Source organism: Gekko japonicus, unplaced genomic scaffold, assembly GCF_001447785.1.
Source record: "Gekko japonicus isolate JY-2015 unplaced genomic scaffold, Gekko_japonicus_V1.1 scaffold1659, whole genome shotgun sequence".
NCBI lineage: Eukaryota > Metazoa > Chordata > Lepidosauria > Squamata > Gekkonidae > Gekko > Gekko japonicus.
In genome coordinates, this window is record NW_015167100.1 from 95,737 (window position 1) to 112,674 (window position 16,938).

Genomic DNA, 16,938 nt, shown 5'->3' on the forward strand with positions numbered 1-16,938 from the left:
TCAACTAACCTCCCAGGCTTAAGGGCACAGAGAGTCACTTTGCAAAGTACCAGAAGCCACCAGATCGCCTCTAGCACGCTGCTGAGGCTGCCTCCTCCACCTTCTTCAACTAACCTCCCAGGCTTAAGGGCACAGACAGTCACTTTGCAAAGCACAGAAAACACCAGATCGCCTCTAGCATGCTGCTGAGGCCAGCTCCCCACTCCCAACCCCAAGACAAAGCAAACAACCAGGCAACTCACCTCAGGAAGGGCAGAAGCTAGGCAACAGAGCAGTCCACCTTATGGGCCAGGGTACCTCCAGGAGCACGAGGTAGGGGACTGCCGAGGAGGGTAGCAGCACCCATTTTCACAGGGCAAGCAAACCCCAGCTGAGGGGAGGTGGGGCCAGCCCAGATTAGGAAACACAAAGCATACTGCTGTGTTTCTGTGCTCCCTGAGCAAATGGATCCGTGCTGCATAGCCATTAGGAAGGGAATCTCTCGCCCCTGTGCTGTGGTAAAAATTGCTGCACTGGCCAGGGGAAACTGGTGTGCCAGCACAGGCTGGCACAGTTTAAAGGGAACCTAGCCCGGCAGCTCTGCCTTCAACAGCTCAGTAGTCTCGGAGGAAGTCTCCTCTGCTGAGCCTGATTATCTTCCATGGGGCCGGGGTGGCTGGCTGGGGTTTGTTGTGCTGCTGCATTTCCAGCATCCATTCCTCCTTCCACCATTGTGCAGCCTGCAGGACTCCAAGTTCAGGTAGAGACCAGAGGGGCTCATGTGGGGGTTGTGCTAAAAGGAAGGACAGGGTTGCCCATTGGAAACAATGGGAAACACCTGAAGGCCCATTGGAAATAATGGGAGCCAGAAATGCCAATTGACTTTATGTTACAGCTCAAGAAGAGTTGCAAAGAAAATGAGGAATGGATTTTACATTAAGGTCTCTGGTCCCAAATACACTGCTCTATGACTGGAATGACAGCCCCTGGAGGTAGCAGGTATGTTCTGAGAGTGGAATGACAGCCCCTGGGGGTAGCAGATGTGTCCTATGGGTGGAATGACAGGCCCCAGGGTAGACTGACAGTCCCTGGGGGTAGCAGGTGTGTTCTGACGGTGGAATGACAGGCCCCACAGTGGAATGACAGCCCCTGGGGGTATCAGGAGTGTTCTGACCGTGGAATGACAGGCCTCACAGTGGACTGACAGCCCCTGGGGATAGCAGATGTATTCTGAGGTGGAATGACAGCCTTCAGTGGAATGACAGCCCCTAGGGGTGGCAGGAGTGTTCTCGGACTGGAATGACAGGCCCCAGAGTGGAATGACAGCTCCTAGGTGTAGCAGATGTGTTCTGGGAATGGAATGACAGGTCCCAGAGTGGAATGGCAGCCTCTGTGGTTAGCAGGAGTATTCTGGGACTGGAATGACAGGCCCCAGTGTGGAATGACAGTCCCTGGGGCATAGCAGGAGTTGTCTGGGGGTGGAATTACAGGCCCTGGGGGTAGCAGGAGTGTTCTGGGAATGGAATGCCAGGTCTATCATTCCAGTCCCAAGACGTATCTCCTACCCCCCTGGGCTTTCATTCCACTGTGGAGCTGGTTATTCCAGTGCCAGAATACTCCTGCTAACATTCCAGTCCAATAACACTCCTGTAAGCCCCAGGGGCTGTCATTCCACCCTGGGGCCTGTCATTCCAGTCCCAAAACACTCCTGCTATGCCCAGGGGCTGTCATTCCACTGTGGGGCCTGTCATTCCAGTCCCAGGACACATCTCCTACCCTCCTGGCTGTCATTCCACTGTGGGGCCTGTCATTCTAGTCCCAGAGCAGTGTATTTGGGACCAGAGACCTTAATGGAAAATCCATTCCGCATTTTCTTTGTAACTCTTCTTGAGCTGTAATGTATTTCAATGGAGCCCATGCAAGTCTATTGGCATACCTGGCTCCCATGATTTCCAATGGGCCTTCAAGTGTTTCCCATTGTTTCCATTGGGAAATCCTGTCCTTCCTTTTACTACATCTCCAGAGAAACTCATTAGCAAGACCTCAGCTTTCAGTGTTGGTGTTTAGTCATGCCGGCCACATGACCACGGAAACGTCTTCGGACAGCGCTGGCTCTTCGGCTTTGAAACGGAGATGAGCACCGCAACCCTAGAGTCGGATTCGACTGGCTTTCGAGCAAGGGAACCTTTACCTTTACCTATTTAGAAGTATGAGCATGGTATGGCAGTACCACACAGACATATAATGGCAGGCCCCCTTAGAAAAACATTGCCCTCCCCAGCAAAAAGTTGTTAGCTATGGGGCTGCTCTACACACAGAGAGAGAGACAGACAGAGAGATGTAAGGCATACAGTCTTTAAAAGCAGTCTTTTAAAGGCAATTCAATCACAGGCGAAGGTCCTGCCTGACACTGAAGATGGGTTCAAGAACTGACACCTGTAAACCCTGCTTACATGAGGTAAAAATAGAACAGCATCTCTCCTAGGGAACAGTCAGGTTTTCCTTCATACTCAATAAGAATGACAAGTTATGGCACAATTGTCCCGCTGGGGTTAGCCCCTCTTGTTTCGAGCTTTCTGTATGCTGAAAGAGTCGAGACTGTAACAATTCCGAGTTGAAGGCACTCACAATATATGACACACCAACCTTCCTAATTAGGGTTGCCAAGTCTGGGTTGGAAAATACCTGGAGACTTTGGGGGTGGAGCCAGGAGAGGGCGTGGTTTGGAGAGGAGAGGGGCCTCAACATAATACAAAGCCATAGAGTCCACCCTTCAAAGCATCCATTTTCTCCAGGGGAGCTCATCTCTGTCGGCTGGGGATCAGTTGTAAAAGCGGGAGATCCCCAGGCCCCACCTGGAGGCTGGCAACCCTATTCCTAATTCGTCTCAACTCATCCTGGCCGGCGCCGTGTCGGCCGCTACTCAAGGCAGGAATCCCCTCCCAGATCAAACTGGCAGACACTCCCCTCACTGCCTTGGCTCGCTTCGATGGCGCCTGCTTGCTGCAAGGCCATATCTCCCTTGTTGTCCCCTCGACGCACGCCCCCCCCCTCGGGGGCCCCTGCCCTCTCCATTCATAAGCAACCCAAAGGGTATTGGTTCGGAGGTTAAGACTGCACTGCACAGCACTCCTTTGAGCGTTCAACTCGGAGTAAACTATACGGGCACGCACAGTGCATCGCTCGTCCCGCCTCCTTCGCTCTTGGGCTTTTCCGTAGTCCATAACGAGAATGTCTAAATGGGTGTATTTTTCTTGAGCAAGTGCTCACAGATTCCCAGCTGCGGAGAGCGACAGGAGGGCGCCAAGCCGAGGCAGGGTTCTGAGGAGCAGGAGGACCAGCGCGCCGCGCTCACTATGAAGCGCTCCCTGGCGAAGTTGTTCCAGTCCGGGGAGAAGAAGCGGCGCAACTCCTACGAAGGGGTCGTCTGCGAATCCGACGCTGCTTCGGTGGCCTCGCAGGATGTTTTCAAGGTAAAGCATTACCTTTAAAAAGACGCGAGATGAGTGGGTAAGACGGCTGCTGGTCTGCTATCGCTACACTGTTGTACCTCTAATAGCTGCATATTAGCCAGGCAGCAGTTCGCTTTACCTTTACGGGGACAGCTAAATCGTTTGGAGCCCTGTCTGTCCAGCAGATGTTAAAAGCCCAAGAACCCTGTCAGAGTCGCCTGATATCTGCCCGTTTTATATATTCATCTCTTATGTGTACCTTTCTACATAGGTGCACTGCATTTAACTCTTGTCACCCGCTACTGTTTTAAAACAAGGGGTGACAATTATCTTCTGTGTGGCTATGGTATGGAAAGCAAAGTAATTATTATGGAATGTGAAACAATTATTTTTATTTTTCAAATAAAATATGGGTCATCTGGCAAATCTAGGCTGAGAGCTTAGACTGTGTGATATGTGGTGTCTGTTATCTTGAAGCCCTGATATGAATCTGCCCAGTAAAGACTGCTTTCAGAAAGTTACCTTTTTAGATAACCATTTGCATAGAAAAAGGTTGAATGTGCTTTCTTTAGTCAGAAAATATGTGCATTCCAACAATACTGGAAGACCTTCTATCATTTCATTCTTTCTGGTAAACAGATGTATGTAACCTTGTGTGATGCTGGGATGCACATCACTGTCAATTTTGACAAATGATGTTTTGCATTTCCTATAATGCTGACATAGATCTTACATTGGCTCAAATGTATGTTACATTTAAAATGGTTTCTCTTCTGTGTACAGTAAAAATGTTTAATCAATGCCTTCAACATTAAAAATAATTCTTAGTGTCACCTGTGAAAACACAGAAATTAACATTGGGAAAGTGTGCTCATAAAAATATGGGTTAGATATGTTTCCTGACCCCAACAGTCTAGATGCTAGAAAATTAACTCTTGAAAATTATGCAAACACTCTATCAGTATCTAATAATGTTTCACTCTAGAAAATAATTTACAGGATCATGTGTTAACAGACTGCACTTTTAAAAGCTTAGAAGTGTTGTTCAAACAGCTGGAGGACTGTGATCACAGCAACAGAGAGCCTTGAATGACAGGCTGCTCCAAGCAATCTGATTGGTTAGCATCAGCTGAACAGAGAAAGACTTGAGAGCTGTAAGTTGAGGAGTCAGTCAAATTTCAGCCTTAGCTGAGAGCAGTTTTACACAAACAGAGAACTGTGGGAAAGTTGGCAAGAAAGTTGGGGGAGTTAGGCGAAGACTTCCATTTACATTAGCACACACACTGAGATGGCGGATACTTGTCCAGAGACAGAATAATTGGTGAGAGACATCGCCTTCTTTATGGGTTGGCTCAGAATTATATAGAGGCCTGATTTTTACATGGAGCGTCCCCTCACATTGAAACACTACAAACCTACTTGGCTCTTAATTGTTGTAAATGATTTTAAGTGTGTGCTATTTGGTTTTAGGCCACTGAAGAAGGCTCTCAGAGCTGAAATGCATCTGACTAAGTGGCTTTTTATGGGATACTCTGTTATGTGATTCATGTTCAGTTGATGTGCAAGTTCAATAGGTTGGATTTTAGCATTTCTCATGTATCTGTCTTGTTTTTAATTGTTATACCATGTAATAAGTACTTTGTTATATATTTAAGTTTGTTAAGAGAGCTAGTTTGGTGTAGTGATTAAGCTCATGGGCTCTAATTCGGGAGAACCGGGTTTGATTCCGCACTCCTCCACATGCAGCTGCTGGTGTGACCTTGGGTCAATCATAAGTTCTTTCAGAGCTGTTCTCTCAAGGGCAGTTCTCAAGAGAGCTCTCTCAGCCCCACCTACCTCACAGGCACTGTTCTCTCTAAGCTGAGTTAGTGTGAGCCAGATCACAGTTTTTTAGCCTCCAGCTCACAGATTTTTGTCTTAGCTCAGGAAGAAGGGCTCCAGAGCAAACTCATTTATGCAGCAGCCAAATCACTCGCTCACAACTTTAATGCCAGTAGCTCACAGAGTAGAATTTCTGCTCACAGGACTCCACAGCTTAGAGGGAACATTGCTCACAGGGCGTCTGTTGTGGGGAGAGGGAGGGGAAGGGAAGGGGATTGTAAGCTGCTCTGAGACTCCTTTGGGTAGTGAAGAGTGGTGTATAAATCTAATCTCCTCCTCCTCCTCCTCCTCAACATTCTGAGTACCCATCTTGTTGTAGTGGTTGGGTTACTTCCCCCTTTGTTTTTTTCCCCTCTACTGGAAAGAGTGTACCAGCCTTCTGGAAACCAAATGAGTCAGTGAATACTCAAAGAAAGTGTACTGGAGTGTTTCGAAAACACTGAAACAAAAGCCTCTCAACAAAAAGATTTAAGTAACTGTGAATAGCTTAAGAAACTCTCATTAGCCTGAAACATAAGAACTAAAGTCTGTGCATGTACTGGTTTTATCTCAGAGTTATCTATATTAACTTACTTCAGAACTCTGAACCCCTGATTTCACCTGACCTTTCCCCTGGACAGTTCTAGGAAGAGCTCTCTCACCCCCACCTACCTCACAGGGTGTCTGTTGTGGGGAGGGGAAGGGATGGGAGTTTGTAAGCTGGTCTGAGACTCCAAGTGAAGGAGTCCAATCTCCTCCTCCTCCTCTTTCTCCTCCTCCTCCTTTATGTTGAATAAAATGTTTTGTTAATTTTAAATTTCAAAATGTTTCAAGTGCCAGGGTGATCCTAATCCTTACCTCAGGTTACTGGGCTGAGCCAGCAGTAAAATATCATACTGAGACAGGGTGGGACAACCAGCATTCTTCAAGAAAGAAGAAAGCAGACCACTAGGGCTGCTCAGTCAGAAAGAGAAAGAAAAACAGAGGGAAAATCTTGCCTCTGAGGGAGGGGACAAGGCCATCATAGGTCCTTTCCGCACGAGACCTTAAATCCTGGTTCAACTCTGTCCCCGAACTTACATTCTATACTACACTCGAGTTCACTCCTGTAATTATCTTAGGCAGAGGTCGATTGGGGGAATCGCGGGGGATCGCCGTTCCCCCAAATGAGGTGCGGGGGGGCGGGGCACACGACGGAGCCCCACCCTCTGCTTCCGGCAGCCGCACGAGAAGCCGAGCCGGCAGCGCGCCTCCTCCTCCCACGGAGCTCCTCCAGCGCTGCGCCGCTGCGCCCGCCCGCCAAAAAGGCCGCGAGAGGGGCCCCCCTGACCCTCGCCAGCCGCAAGAACCTTCGCCGCCGCTACTCCTTCCCCGGCATGGGAGTTCTCCGGCATGCGAGTTCCCCGGCCACCACCAGCCGCCCTCTGCTCGCCTGTTGCGCGGCCACAGAGCCGGGCCGCCTGAGAGCCGCAGCGGAACAGGTGGCGCACTGGAGCCTGCGAGCAGCGGTGGCAACGGGAGCCAGACTCGCTCTGCCCAGCGGCTCAGCTGAGGCGGAGGCAGCCGCGCGGCCAGGAAGATGCAGCTGCTCCTCCGGGCCGGGCTCTCCGTCTCAGCACCAGTGAGTTGCGTGCCGTGGGGGAAGGGGAAGGGGGGCTCTGCGGTCCCGAACTTTGGGGCCCCCCATGGGTTTTGTGGGCCCCTCCCCGATCCTCTGCTCCCCCTCACCCCGGCCCAAAGACGACGAGAGGCTGGCGGCGGCGGCACTGGAGGCCGAGGCGGTGTCAGGGGGCTTGAGGGATGCGGCGGCCTCCCCTCCCTCCTCTTCCTCTTCCTCCCCTTCCTCGCCATGCCCAGGTGGGTTCGTAGACGGCCCGGCGGGAGGGCTGTGGCTGTTCCCGGTGGGCTGGGGGGTGGAGGAGGGGAAGCGGGAGCTAGGTCTTCTTCACTAACCACATTTCCCCTCCCTGAAAGTCCACACAGAGAGCTCAGATTTTAAAGACGCCGCGCACGTGCGCTTTGTTTTGGTGGGAAACGCGCAAGCACGTTGGTGTAAACCTGCAGGCCATTCCCCGAAGGGCCGGGCGAGGTGGGAGGAGCTGCAGGCGCAGGCGCGCTCTTCTGCCATTGGCTGGTTGAGGTGCTGTCCCCCCCCCCCGTTTTCTGTGGTTGAGGTGAAAAGTCGCTGGAGGCATTTTGTGTTTTCTGGCTAGACCTGACCGACTGGCACGTCTCGAGGTTCCAGTTCTCGGGGGGGGGGGAGGGGAGGACTCGGCATTGGACTGGGACGGAGGGGGTCGCTTAAAGCTGTGGTCATTTCTTGTCCCCTGTCCTGGTCACTTAGCGGGAGATACGGCTGTATTCATCGCTGGACATATAATGTGATGTTGTGGAAAGCGTCTATTAGTGCGGTGGAGAAATCTATCAGGAACCAAGCCATTCACCTGCCCCTGTTCCCTTCTTCCATTTAGGTGTTTTCAAGCCCTGGAGAAGCCTTATCCATTGCTTTTCTTCCGCACCCCCTTTGCTGTACCCATGGACTTCTAGATAGGAATGACAAAGCAGGAAGGGATGTTTATACTGATTATAGTGATCCCTGCCACAATTTTTGGTAGTCTTTAAGTGGCTACTGGAGTCTTGCTCTTTCCTACTGCTACAGACAGACTAACACGCTTGCTCATCTTGATCTTCTCAGGATGTGGGTGGTGTTTGGGCCATGCCATTGGGTTTTATTTAAAAGGGAGTGACTAATAAGTCTCTGCTAATGAATTAGTTGATCCTTTTGATAAGTAATACTTAACACTCTGGCAACCGTTTGTATACCCTGTCTTCCTTGAAACAGCCCTGTGAGGTAGGTTAGTGTATAAGTGGATCAGACTAGTGGCCATCCTCTTAAGACATTCAGAGTTTTACTGCTTCTGGATATGGACGCTCCCTTTAGTCATCATAACTACTTGCCATCACTGCATCCACAGGCAGTGAGTTCTACTTAATTATTTGAATAAAGAAACTCTTCCTTTTGTCTGGCCTGAATCAATTGCCCATCAACTTCACTGGGTGCCCACAAGTTGTAGTGTCATGGGAGAGGGACAGTCACTTTATAAACATCTAGCATGTCCCGTCTTCTTTTCTGGAAAACAAAAAGTCCCATATTTTAGCTGCTGTTTGTGGGAAAGTTTGAGTTGGGTCATCTTGGCTTGCCCTCTTCTGCACTTTTTTCAAGTCTGCAGTATCTTCAAAACTGTGTACAGTGTTGCATGTGTGAAGGTCAGTATTATTATCTCCATTTTGTGCCTAAGGGGTTGCAGCTTGGATAGAATGTAGAGCCCAAAGGACATAGGTTTTAGCTTAAGAAAGTGAAAATAATTGAAAGAATTTCCACATTTTGGATGAGAATTGGATACCTGAAAACATGAGGCATCTGTAGAAAGATCACATAGTTCTTTCAAACAAATGAGATCTCCTGGCACACAGATGTGAGTGGAAGTTGTGATCCTGTATAGCAAATCTAGACCAAAGCACTGAATGAGGGTGAGGGATGGGTTTGTTTGTTTGTTTGTTTGTGACAACAAAAGGCTGCTCCTGGAAGGTACTGAGTGAATTCAGCTGGAGCTTTCAATTCTGAAAACAGTAAACAAACATTATGATGGTACTGAAAAGTACTATGTGAATGAGTCACGTTATTTTTCTGATTGATTTTGATCATTTCATTGTTAATGGAAATAACTGCCCAAGACAAACTGAATTCAACATCTATTATTTTTATCTGCTGTTATCGTTACCTTGACTTATTTGGTGTCACGAGGTATAGAGGCAACACTCTCTCTGGGGCAGTGATGTTCTGTCCTGCCCAGAGTTACGTGTGGTGGCCGGGAAACGACGCTGAGATCGAGTCCTGGGTCTGGAGGTGCCAAACCTGCCAAGAGGTCCGGCCCAACCCGCCAAGCGCAGTCATGGGAGTCATGGGAGTCAACCCGCAAACCATGGTCCCAGCTACATATCGATTTTGCCGGGCCATTTCAGGGACTGTTATTCTTGGTAATGGTTGACTCCTACTCTAAATGGCTGGAGGTCAGCCCCGTGTTTACCATGTCCACAAAGGCAGTGATCAGATTCCTCCGCCGGATCTTCGCCACGCCTGGCCTGCCGGACACAATAGTCTCAGACAATGGGGCAACCTTCAGTGGAGTTCCAGGAGTTCCTACAAAGAAACCTGATTAGACACATCCGCTCGGCGCCCTTCCACCTCACAACCAACGGCCAGGCCGAACGGATGGTGCACACTGCAAAGGAAGCCCTGAGCCGGATTTCAGAGGGGGACTGGGAGTTCTGCTTGGCCCATTTCCTCTTGACCCAGAGAACTACACCTAACCCCACCTCCGGCCACAGCCCCGCAGAGCTCCTGATGGGCTGGTGCCCGACAATGCTGTTGGATCGACTGCACCCAGACCGGGCACTGGACCCGAGGAAGTTGATCGAACAGCGCGAGGCTCCGAGAGGGTTCTTCCTCCGGAACTATGGGACCGGGCCTCCATGGATCGTGGGCCAAGTCACCAAAGTCAGGGGCCCAGTGTCTTTCAAAGTATCGACAGACGACGGACAAATTCTACAAAGGCACATCGACCAACTACGGAGGCGACAGCTCCCGGAAGCAGGCGAAACCCCTCAGTTAACGGCAGGAGCGGGAACGCACACTCCAGAACCCAGGGGGCAAGCCAATGCCCCAATCCACGAGGAGTCCACACCGAATGAGGCACCCCTGGAAGTCCCCAAACCAGCAGCCCAACAGCCATCACCCCAACTGGCGCCACAACCCCCGGTCCCCGCGAGTCAACCGGTACCAGGATCGAGGGAATCAGTACCGGCCCCCAGGCGTTCCCTCCGTGAGCGCCGCCCCCCGCCTACTTGCAGAACTACGTCATATAGGTAGGGTCTAAACTATGGGGGAGGAGTGTTATGTACGCAGACCGCCACTAGGGGTCCGCGGCAAAGACTGGAGCTTGGCTCCCCTGGACAATAGGAACATAGGATCCTAGTTCCCCCCAGCCCCAACCAATAGCTACTCTGGCGGGAAATTCAAACCCTCCAATGGACTAGGGCTGTGCTAGGTGGGTGTGTATATAGTTGGCCTTGCAGGGCCGTTTTAGTTAGTCTTGTGTTAAGTACAATAAATGTGTGCAAGAGCATGTCGTCGTCAGAGTCATCCATGTGGCAAACCCAGTACTTTTCAGTATCTACATGCACACAAAAGCTTATACCCAGAATAAAACTTTGTTGGTCTTAAAGGTGCCACTGGAATCTGGACTCAACTTTGTTCAGTAACAAAACCTATATCAGAACTTCATGTACTGGTAGAATGTTTGAGAATGCAGGCATTTGTGAAGACCAAAGGAGATATGTTTCTGATCTGTTTAGTTGTTTTTGCTGATTAGAATACATCTTGTGATTTCCTGTGAGTCACAAACAGCAGATGTGCTGCTACTGGAAACAGCTGCATGCTTAATCTAAAGTTTACTACAGAATTTTGAATGATTTCTCTGTTGATACTCAACCTCTATCCAGTCCAGTGCCCATGACACAATGTCCCATTTCTGTAAGAAGAGCTGCTTAAATACTAAAGTATTGTTTTCTTTTTTGATGGAGGTGGTAAAATGAAACTTGCGGTATATAGAAGTTTTCACCTGGGTATAAGGAAATCATACAGTCAAAGAACACAAAGTGTGTAACAGGTTTGATTGAAGTGTGTAACAGGTTTCCAGTGGCAGGCTTGCTGTTTGGTTAGATGCACTTAATTGCACAAAGTTGATCATTATTTGATACAAGATGGATTCTCCCTGTACCCATGGCTTCATATAGCTGTAGGATCTTAAAAGAACTCAAGGGAGCATGGTTCTTCACAAAGAGGTGTGTGTGGATAACACTTCTCAAAAACAGCCACCATGGGTGTTGTATACTAACTAAGGGCTGCACACGCGGTCGGGCTCGCACGTCGCCAAGTGAACAGGCAGAGCTTCGCAACTTAGAATATTAGACTCAGAGGATCTTAGAATGGGCCAATCGGTCAGTCCGGATGCTAAGAGGGACCAATGGTTATGGGTGCACTGTAAATAAATGAATCACGGGTGTTGGGTGTGTGTCAGGGTGTGGCCTGTACCGGCATTTAAGTGGACCCCCAGGGCCAGCTTTTTGTCTCAGTTTTGTTCCTGCCCTTAATAAATTATGAGCTGATTCACTACCAACGTGTCTGGACCCAGTACTTTGCAATGGCGTAGTGGTTAGAAAGTCAGAGTAAGTTCTGGGGAGATCCAGCTTTGAATCCCCACTCTGCTGTGGAAGCTTGCTGAGTGACCCTGGGACAGTCACATAATCTCAGCCTGACGTACCTCACAGAGTTGTTGTGTGGATAAAATGAAGAAAAAGAGAACACTGTTAACCACTTTGAATCCCTGTTGAGCAGAACAGCGGGGTACAAATGAATTAAAATAAAATGTTGAAGGAAACCACATGGACAGGCAAAACCCCTGGGGACATTATGTAGTGGATGTCAACAAAAATTAATTTAGTGACCCCAGATAAGTGGAGCTGCAGTTGTTGGATTTAAAGAAATTCAGCCTCCTTAGTTAAACCTTTGCTAAAACTAACCAGCTTTCAGGTTGAATGTTAAAGTGTCTGGAGTTTCTGTAATCTATCCTCTTTGAAAATAAAGATTAAATATTTTAAAATTTACAATTAGGTGATCTCAGATGGAAGTGCCTGTAGACTACGGAGCTTTATTAAGAAGAATCGTGATGGACTTAACAAAGTAGATGACCTCAATGCCACTCCACTGCATCATGCTGCCGGACAAGGTCAACTTGAGTCAATGCAAATGATCATCAATGATGCTCCAGCTGAAGGTGACAAAGACAAACAATTTTTAATCATGAAATTGTGTATATGGTACTTTTAAAATACTTATTTCCTTTAAGATTCATTAATATAAATGATGATTGTGCATCAGCTTTGTTTTGTATAATGTTGTGTTTTGTAGGCAATATTTATGCTTGATGACATATTTAGGCACCAGTTTTTGAATATTGTGCAGGAACTAAGGAAAGGTGCATGTTAGTTTTTACATACAAAATTTCTTTTAAATCTGGGTGGACTGTTGTGCTTTGTTATTTGTTCTGTGATTACTGATTTTTGTTGAGGCTCAGTAAAATGTCTGGATGATCGCTTCACTATACAGTAAGTCCATGTGACCTCAACCCATCATTCAGCATATTTAAGTTAAGGTCATCTGAAGTGGCAATCGGGTTTCAATTTCCTACTCTTTCTTGTTTTTCCATTCTTTTATAATTTAACAAAACTGGTACCAGCAGCAGTTTCTTGTGCCTGAGCTTTTATGAACTTTAGAACCAATTTGGAAGTTTTGGGGGGTTATTTTATTAAATACTTTTCAAACAGAAAAATATTCTATAGCTTATTTTAAAAATGTGTATAATTTAAATGTATACTTTGTTTTTGAAAATAAACTGTTTTGTTTCTTTCCTCACTGATGGTAATGTTCCATTAGAAAACCTTAGTATTATTCCCTAGAAGTAATGGCTGAATGAGGGGATGGTCTTTTAAATGCAGACAGAGTGTGCATATGAATTGGAAAAGTAATCCATGCTCAAAAACTCTGTGCATTATACATTCATTTATGTTTGAAACATTTACATTTAAATACATAGTCTAGTTTTTACAGTTCTAAGTTTTCACTCAAGTGAGTGGTATTTCCTTATCTATTAGGCCCAGATCTGCATTTGCAGTTATTATTTATTATAACATATTGCTCCGCTACCATCTGCTAGTTTAAGGGAAGCCAAACTGTGATATGACATCTGATCTGTTTTATTATCCTTTGACCTAGCACTAAATGTGACTGACAACTCTAGAAACACACCACTGCACTGGGCCACAAAAAAAAAGCAGGCTGAAAGTATTAAATTACTTCTTAGCAAAGGAGCTAACCCAAATATCCTTAATTCCAATTTGATGACGCCACTTCACTTGGCTGTACAGTCTCTTCAAAATGACATAGTTAAGGTAAAGCTAAAGTATATGATCATATGCATGTAAATTAATAAAATTAATATTAAAACAGCTCTATATTGGTTAATTCCAAAATGATAAAAATAAATGAGTTTTGTGGCATCTTAAAGAATAACAGCATTTTATTTCAGTGTAAACCTTGTAGAAGCTTTCCATGAAAGCTTATCTCTCTTATATATAATTGCTGAATGGTGGTGGCTTCTGGCCTATGGGGTGGCGATATTGCATGCGCTCCCTCAGCTATTGGCCCATCAGCCTCCAGTCAAGACTACTGGCGTGCCATTGGTTGGGTGTGCTCCTCTTCCTCGCCCACTTCCCTGTCAGGCACTGTTCTCTGTCAGAAGTACTCTGTCTCCCAACGAACACAGTTCTCTTGCTTAGCTCCTGAATGTGGGACAAAGGTTTCCCTCAGTGGCTGTTGTGAGGGACTCATAGGGTTGCCAGCTCCTGGTAAGGAAGCCAGTTTAAGGAAGCCAGAGTTTGGGGAGGGGAGAGGGGAGGCCTCAGCTGAATAGAATGCCATAGAGGCCACCAGCCAAAGCATTCTAACTTCTCCCTCAGCGGCTGTTAGTAGGCAACCAAGCTTGGTTCTTTCAGTAAATAGACAAAGGAACAAAACCTTTTCTACGTCTCTGTGAGGAACTCATTTGGCCCAGTCCTGAGTATGGTTGCCAGCTCCAGGCTTGGAAATTCCAGCTGAGTCCTTCTGCCCCCCCCCAAAGCTGCCCTCCACGTATTTTGGCCTTGGGAGAAAACTCATTGTTTCCTTCTGCCCTGTTGACAGGCCCCTCCACCCATGACAGCCAAGGCTTCAGAGCACAGTAGAGGCTGCAGGTGTGTGTGTGTGTGTGGGGAGAGATGGAAAGCTAAACAGTGAGGGGGAAATGAAGGTTCATTGATGCTTGGCTGGGAAGGAGATAGGGTTGCCAACTGCAGGTAGATGCTGCAGGTGTGGGGGGGAGATGAAAAGCTGAACAGTGAGGGGAAAATGAAGGTTCATTGATGCTTGGCTGGGAAGGAGATAAGGTTGCCAACTCTAGGTGGAAAATTCCTGGAGATTTGAGGGATCGAGCCTGGAAAGGGTGAGGCTTGAGGAGCGATGGGACCTCAGACAAGTACAGTGCCATAGACTCAACCCTCCAAACCAGCCATTCCCTCATGGGGAACCACTGTTGCCAAAATCCAGCTGAGAAGAAGAAGTCGTCATTGGATTTATACCCCGCCCTTCACTACCCAAAGGTGTCACAGAGTGGCTTACAAACTCCTTTCCCTTCCCCTCCTCAAAACAGACACCCTGTGAGGTACATGGGGCTGAGAGAGCTCTGACAGAAACTGCTCTTTTTCAAGAACAGCTCTTATCAGAACTATGGCTTGCCCAAGGTCATCCAGCCAGGTGCAAGTGGAGGAGTGGGGAATCAAACCCGGTTCTCCCAGATTATGTCCTTATACCTTGCTGAGTTGGCCCCACTATGACAGCCAAAGTTATGTGGCAGTCAGGGCTTCAGAGCACGGTGGGGGCTGCTGGTGGGGGGGAGATGGAAAGCTGATCAAAAAGGGGGAAATGAAGGTAGGTTGATGCTTGGCTGGGAAGTAGATAGGGTTGCCAACTCCAGGTGGGAAAATTCTGGAGATTTGAGAGATAGCCTGGAGAGGGTGAGGTTTGAGGAGGAGTGGGGCCTCAGACAGGTACAATGCCATAGACTCTGCCCTCCAAACCAGCCATTCCGTAATGGGGAACCACTGTTGCCAGTCTCCAGGTGGGGGCTGGAGACCACTCAGAATTACAACTGTTCTCCGGATGGCATTGATCCGTTCCCATGGAGTAAATGGTGGACTCTGTGTCCTTATACCCTGCTGAGGTTGCCATGGCAAATTGATTCTGAGTGCCCACGGCCTTGGCACTCTCCCAGAGCCTCTTTCTAGTGCTCATTGTATTTATTTCCACAATGGGCCTTATTCCTAGTGATACAATAAAATTTCTTGGTTTCCCCATAAAAGCTTATGCAGGAATAAAATCTTGTTAGTCTTTAAAGTTCCATAAACTCCTGTTTACTTTTGCTGCAACAGACTAACACAGTTATTCTTCTGGAATCCAAAACAGTAAATGGGCCTTTGTGTAACTTTTTTTTATATTAGTGTTTGAAATAAGGACCTCTGGATCTTACAAGATACTGTAATGTATCACAGATAAAGAATGCCACATCTCAGGGCTACCATAGAGTTTTGCCCAAGAGCGTCACCGTGTGACGTCCCTGGCATGATGACATCACTTCCACATGACATCATCACATTGGAGACATCGTACCGGGTAGTGGCTGTTGGAAGCAGGGCTGTCGGCAGGCAGGAGCCTGCAAAATCAGGAGATCCCCACTCCCACCTGGGGGCTGGCAACCCTATTTTACAGTGGGAACTCCTTTTCCCAAGTCATAGTGATAACTTGTTTGAAATAATCAGTTGAAAAATGTGTCCTCTTTTTTGCTTTTCAAAATATGGTTACTCTAGCTACAGGCATTAACCAATCCTTGGCAGCTGTGGTTAAATGACTGAGTGTGTGGAAACTGAAACTAAATAAACTGAAGCTAAACAAACGGAGGGTATAGTTAGGATCCATTAAGAACAGTAGCGTCATAATAGTAGACAAATGTATCAGGGTGTGTAGAACAGATTTTGGCTGAGGCATCCTGGCTGTCTAATTCAATTCACAGACTGTACCTTTTCTAGACTTGGCATCTACCATCCTTGTCTTAGAATCAGAGGTCATTTCGGGGGGGAACGCGGGGGAACGCAGTTCCCCCGAGTGAGGTACAGGGGGCGGGGCACATGATGAAGCCCCGCCCCCTGCTTCCGGCCGCCCCACTTCCGGCCCTCATTCAGCCAGGAGGAGGCAGGAGAAGAGGGGGGGGGTAAGTTGCTTCCTCCCTGCCTCTCCCCACCCCTGCCTGCCTGGGGCCAGGGAGGTCCTTCGCGGGGCTTCCTTGCACTCCTGCCGGCCTTGCAGGTCCACCGCCGGGCCCCTCATGGGGCTCGGCAGTGGAGCTGCAAGGCCGGCAGTGGCGGCCAGGACCGTTGGGGGCGGGGTGTGTGGCCTTATGACACACTTTCGGTAATGTCAGGGGGTGTGGCCTTATGACAAACTTCCGGTGATGTCAGGGTGTGTGGCATATGCTAATGAGTTATGCTAATGAGTTCCCCTAGCTCTTTTTCTACGAAATGACCCCTGCTTAGAATCAACTACTGTAATGTGCTATGCATGAGACCATCTCTTTAAGCATGTTAGAAGCTGTATGTGGTACAGAAAGCAACAGCCTGCATTCTTATTATGGTGGAGAGAACACAACCAAGCAGAGTCCTAGCTGTAAACCGAAATAAAGATCTGGACCATGAATTTGATCAAAAGAAAAAAATGTACTTCAGTCTGCTGTCTTCATTAAACAGAAAAGAGTTTCCTCCCCCATCCCCTTGGAGATAAATAGTTCTTCCTGTTAAAATGTATATTTCACTCACTACTCCATGGACACTACTCCATGAATGTTTATGCCAGATAAATGTGTTAATGTTTAAGATGCCAGAA

The 16,938-nt window shown here is 47.9% G+C and overlaps 1 protein-coding gene across 1 annotated transcript in view; it reads left to right on the plus strand.

Annotated features, from left to right (window-relative positions):
• The first annotated feature begins 3,335 nt into the window (after positions 1–3,335).
• Positions 3,336–16,938, plus strand: part of TRPA1 (transient receptor potential cation channel, subfamily A, member 1) — a 67,971-nt gene continuing 54,368 nt past the window's right edge. The window contains exons 1-3 of the mRNA XM_015412931.1: positions 3,336–3,452; positions 12,025–12,187; positions 13,186–13,361. Of these exons, the coding sequence (XP_015268417.1) occupies positions 3,336–3,452; positions 12,025–12,187; positions 13,186–13,361 (456 nt within the window). The remainder of the gene's footprint in view (positions 3,453–12,024; positions 12,188–13,185; positions 13,362–16,938) is intronic.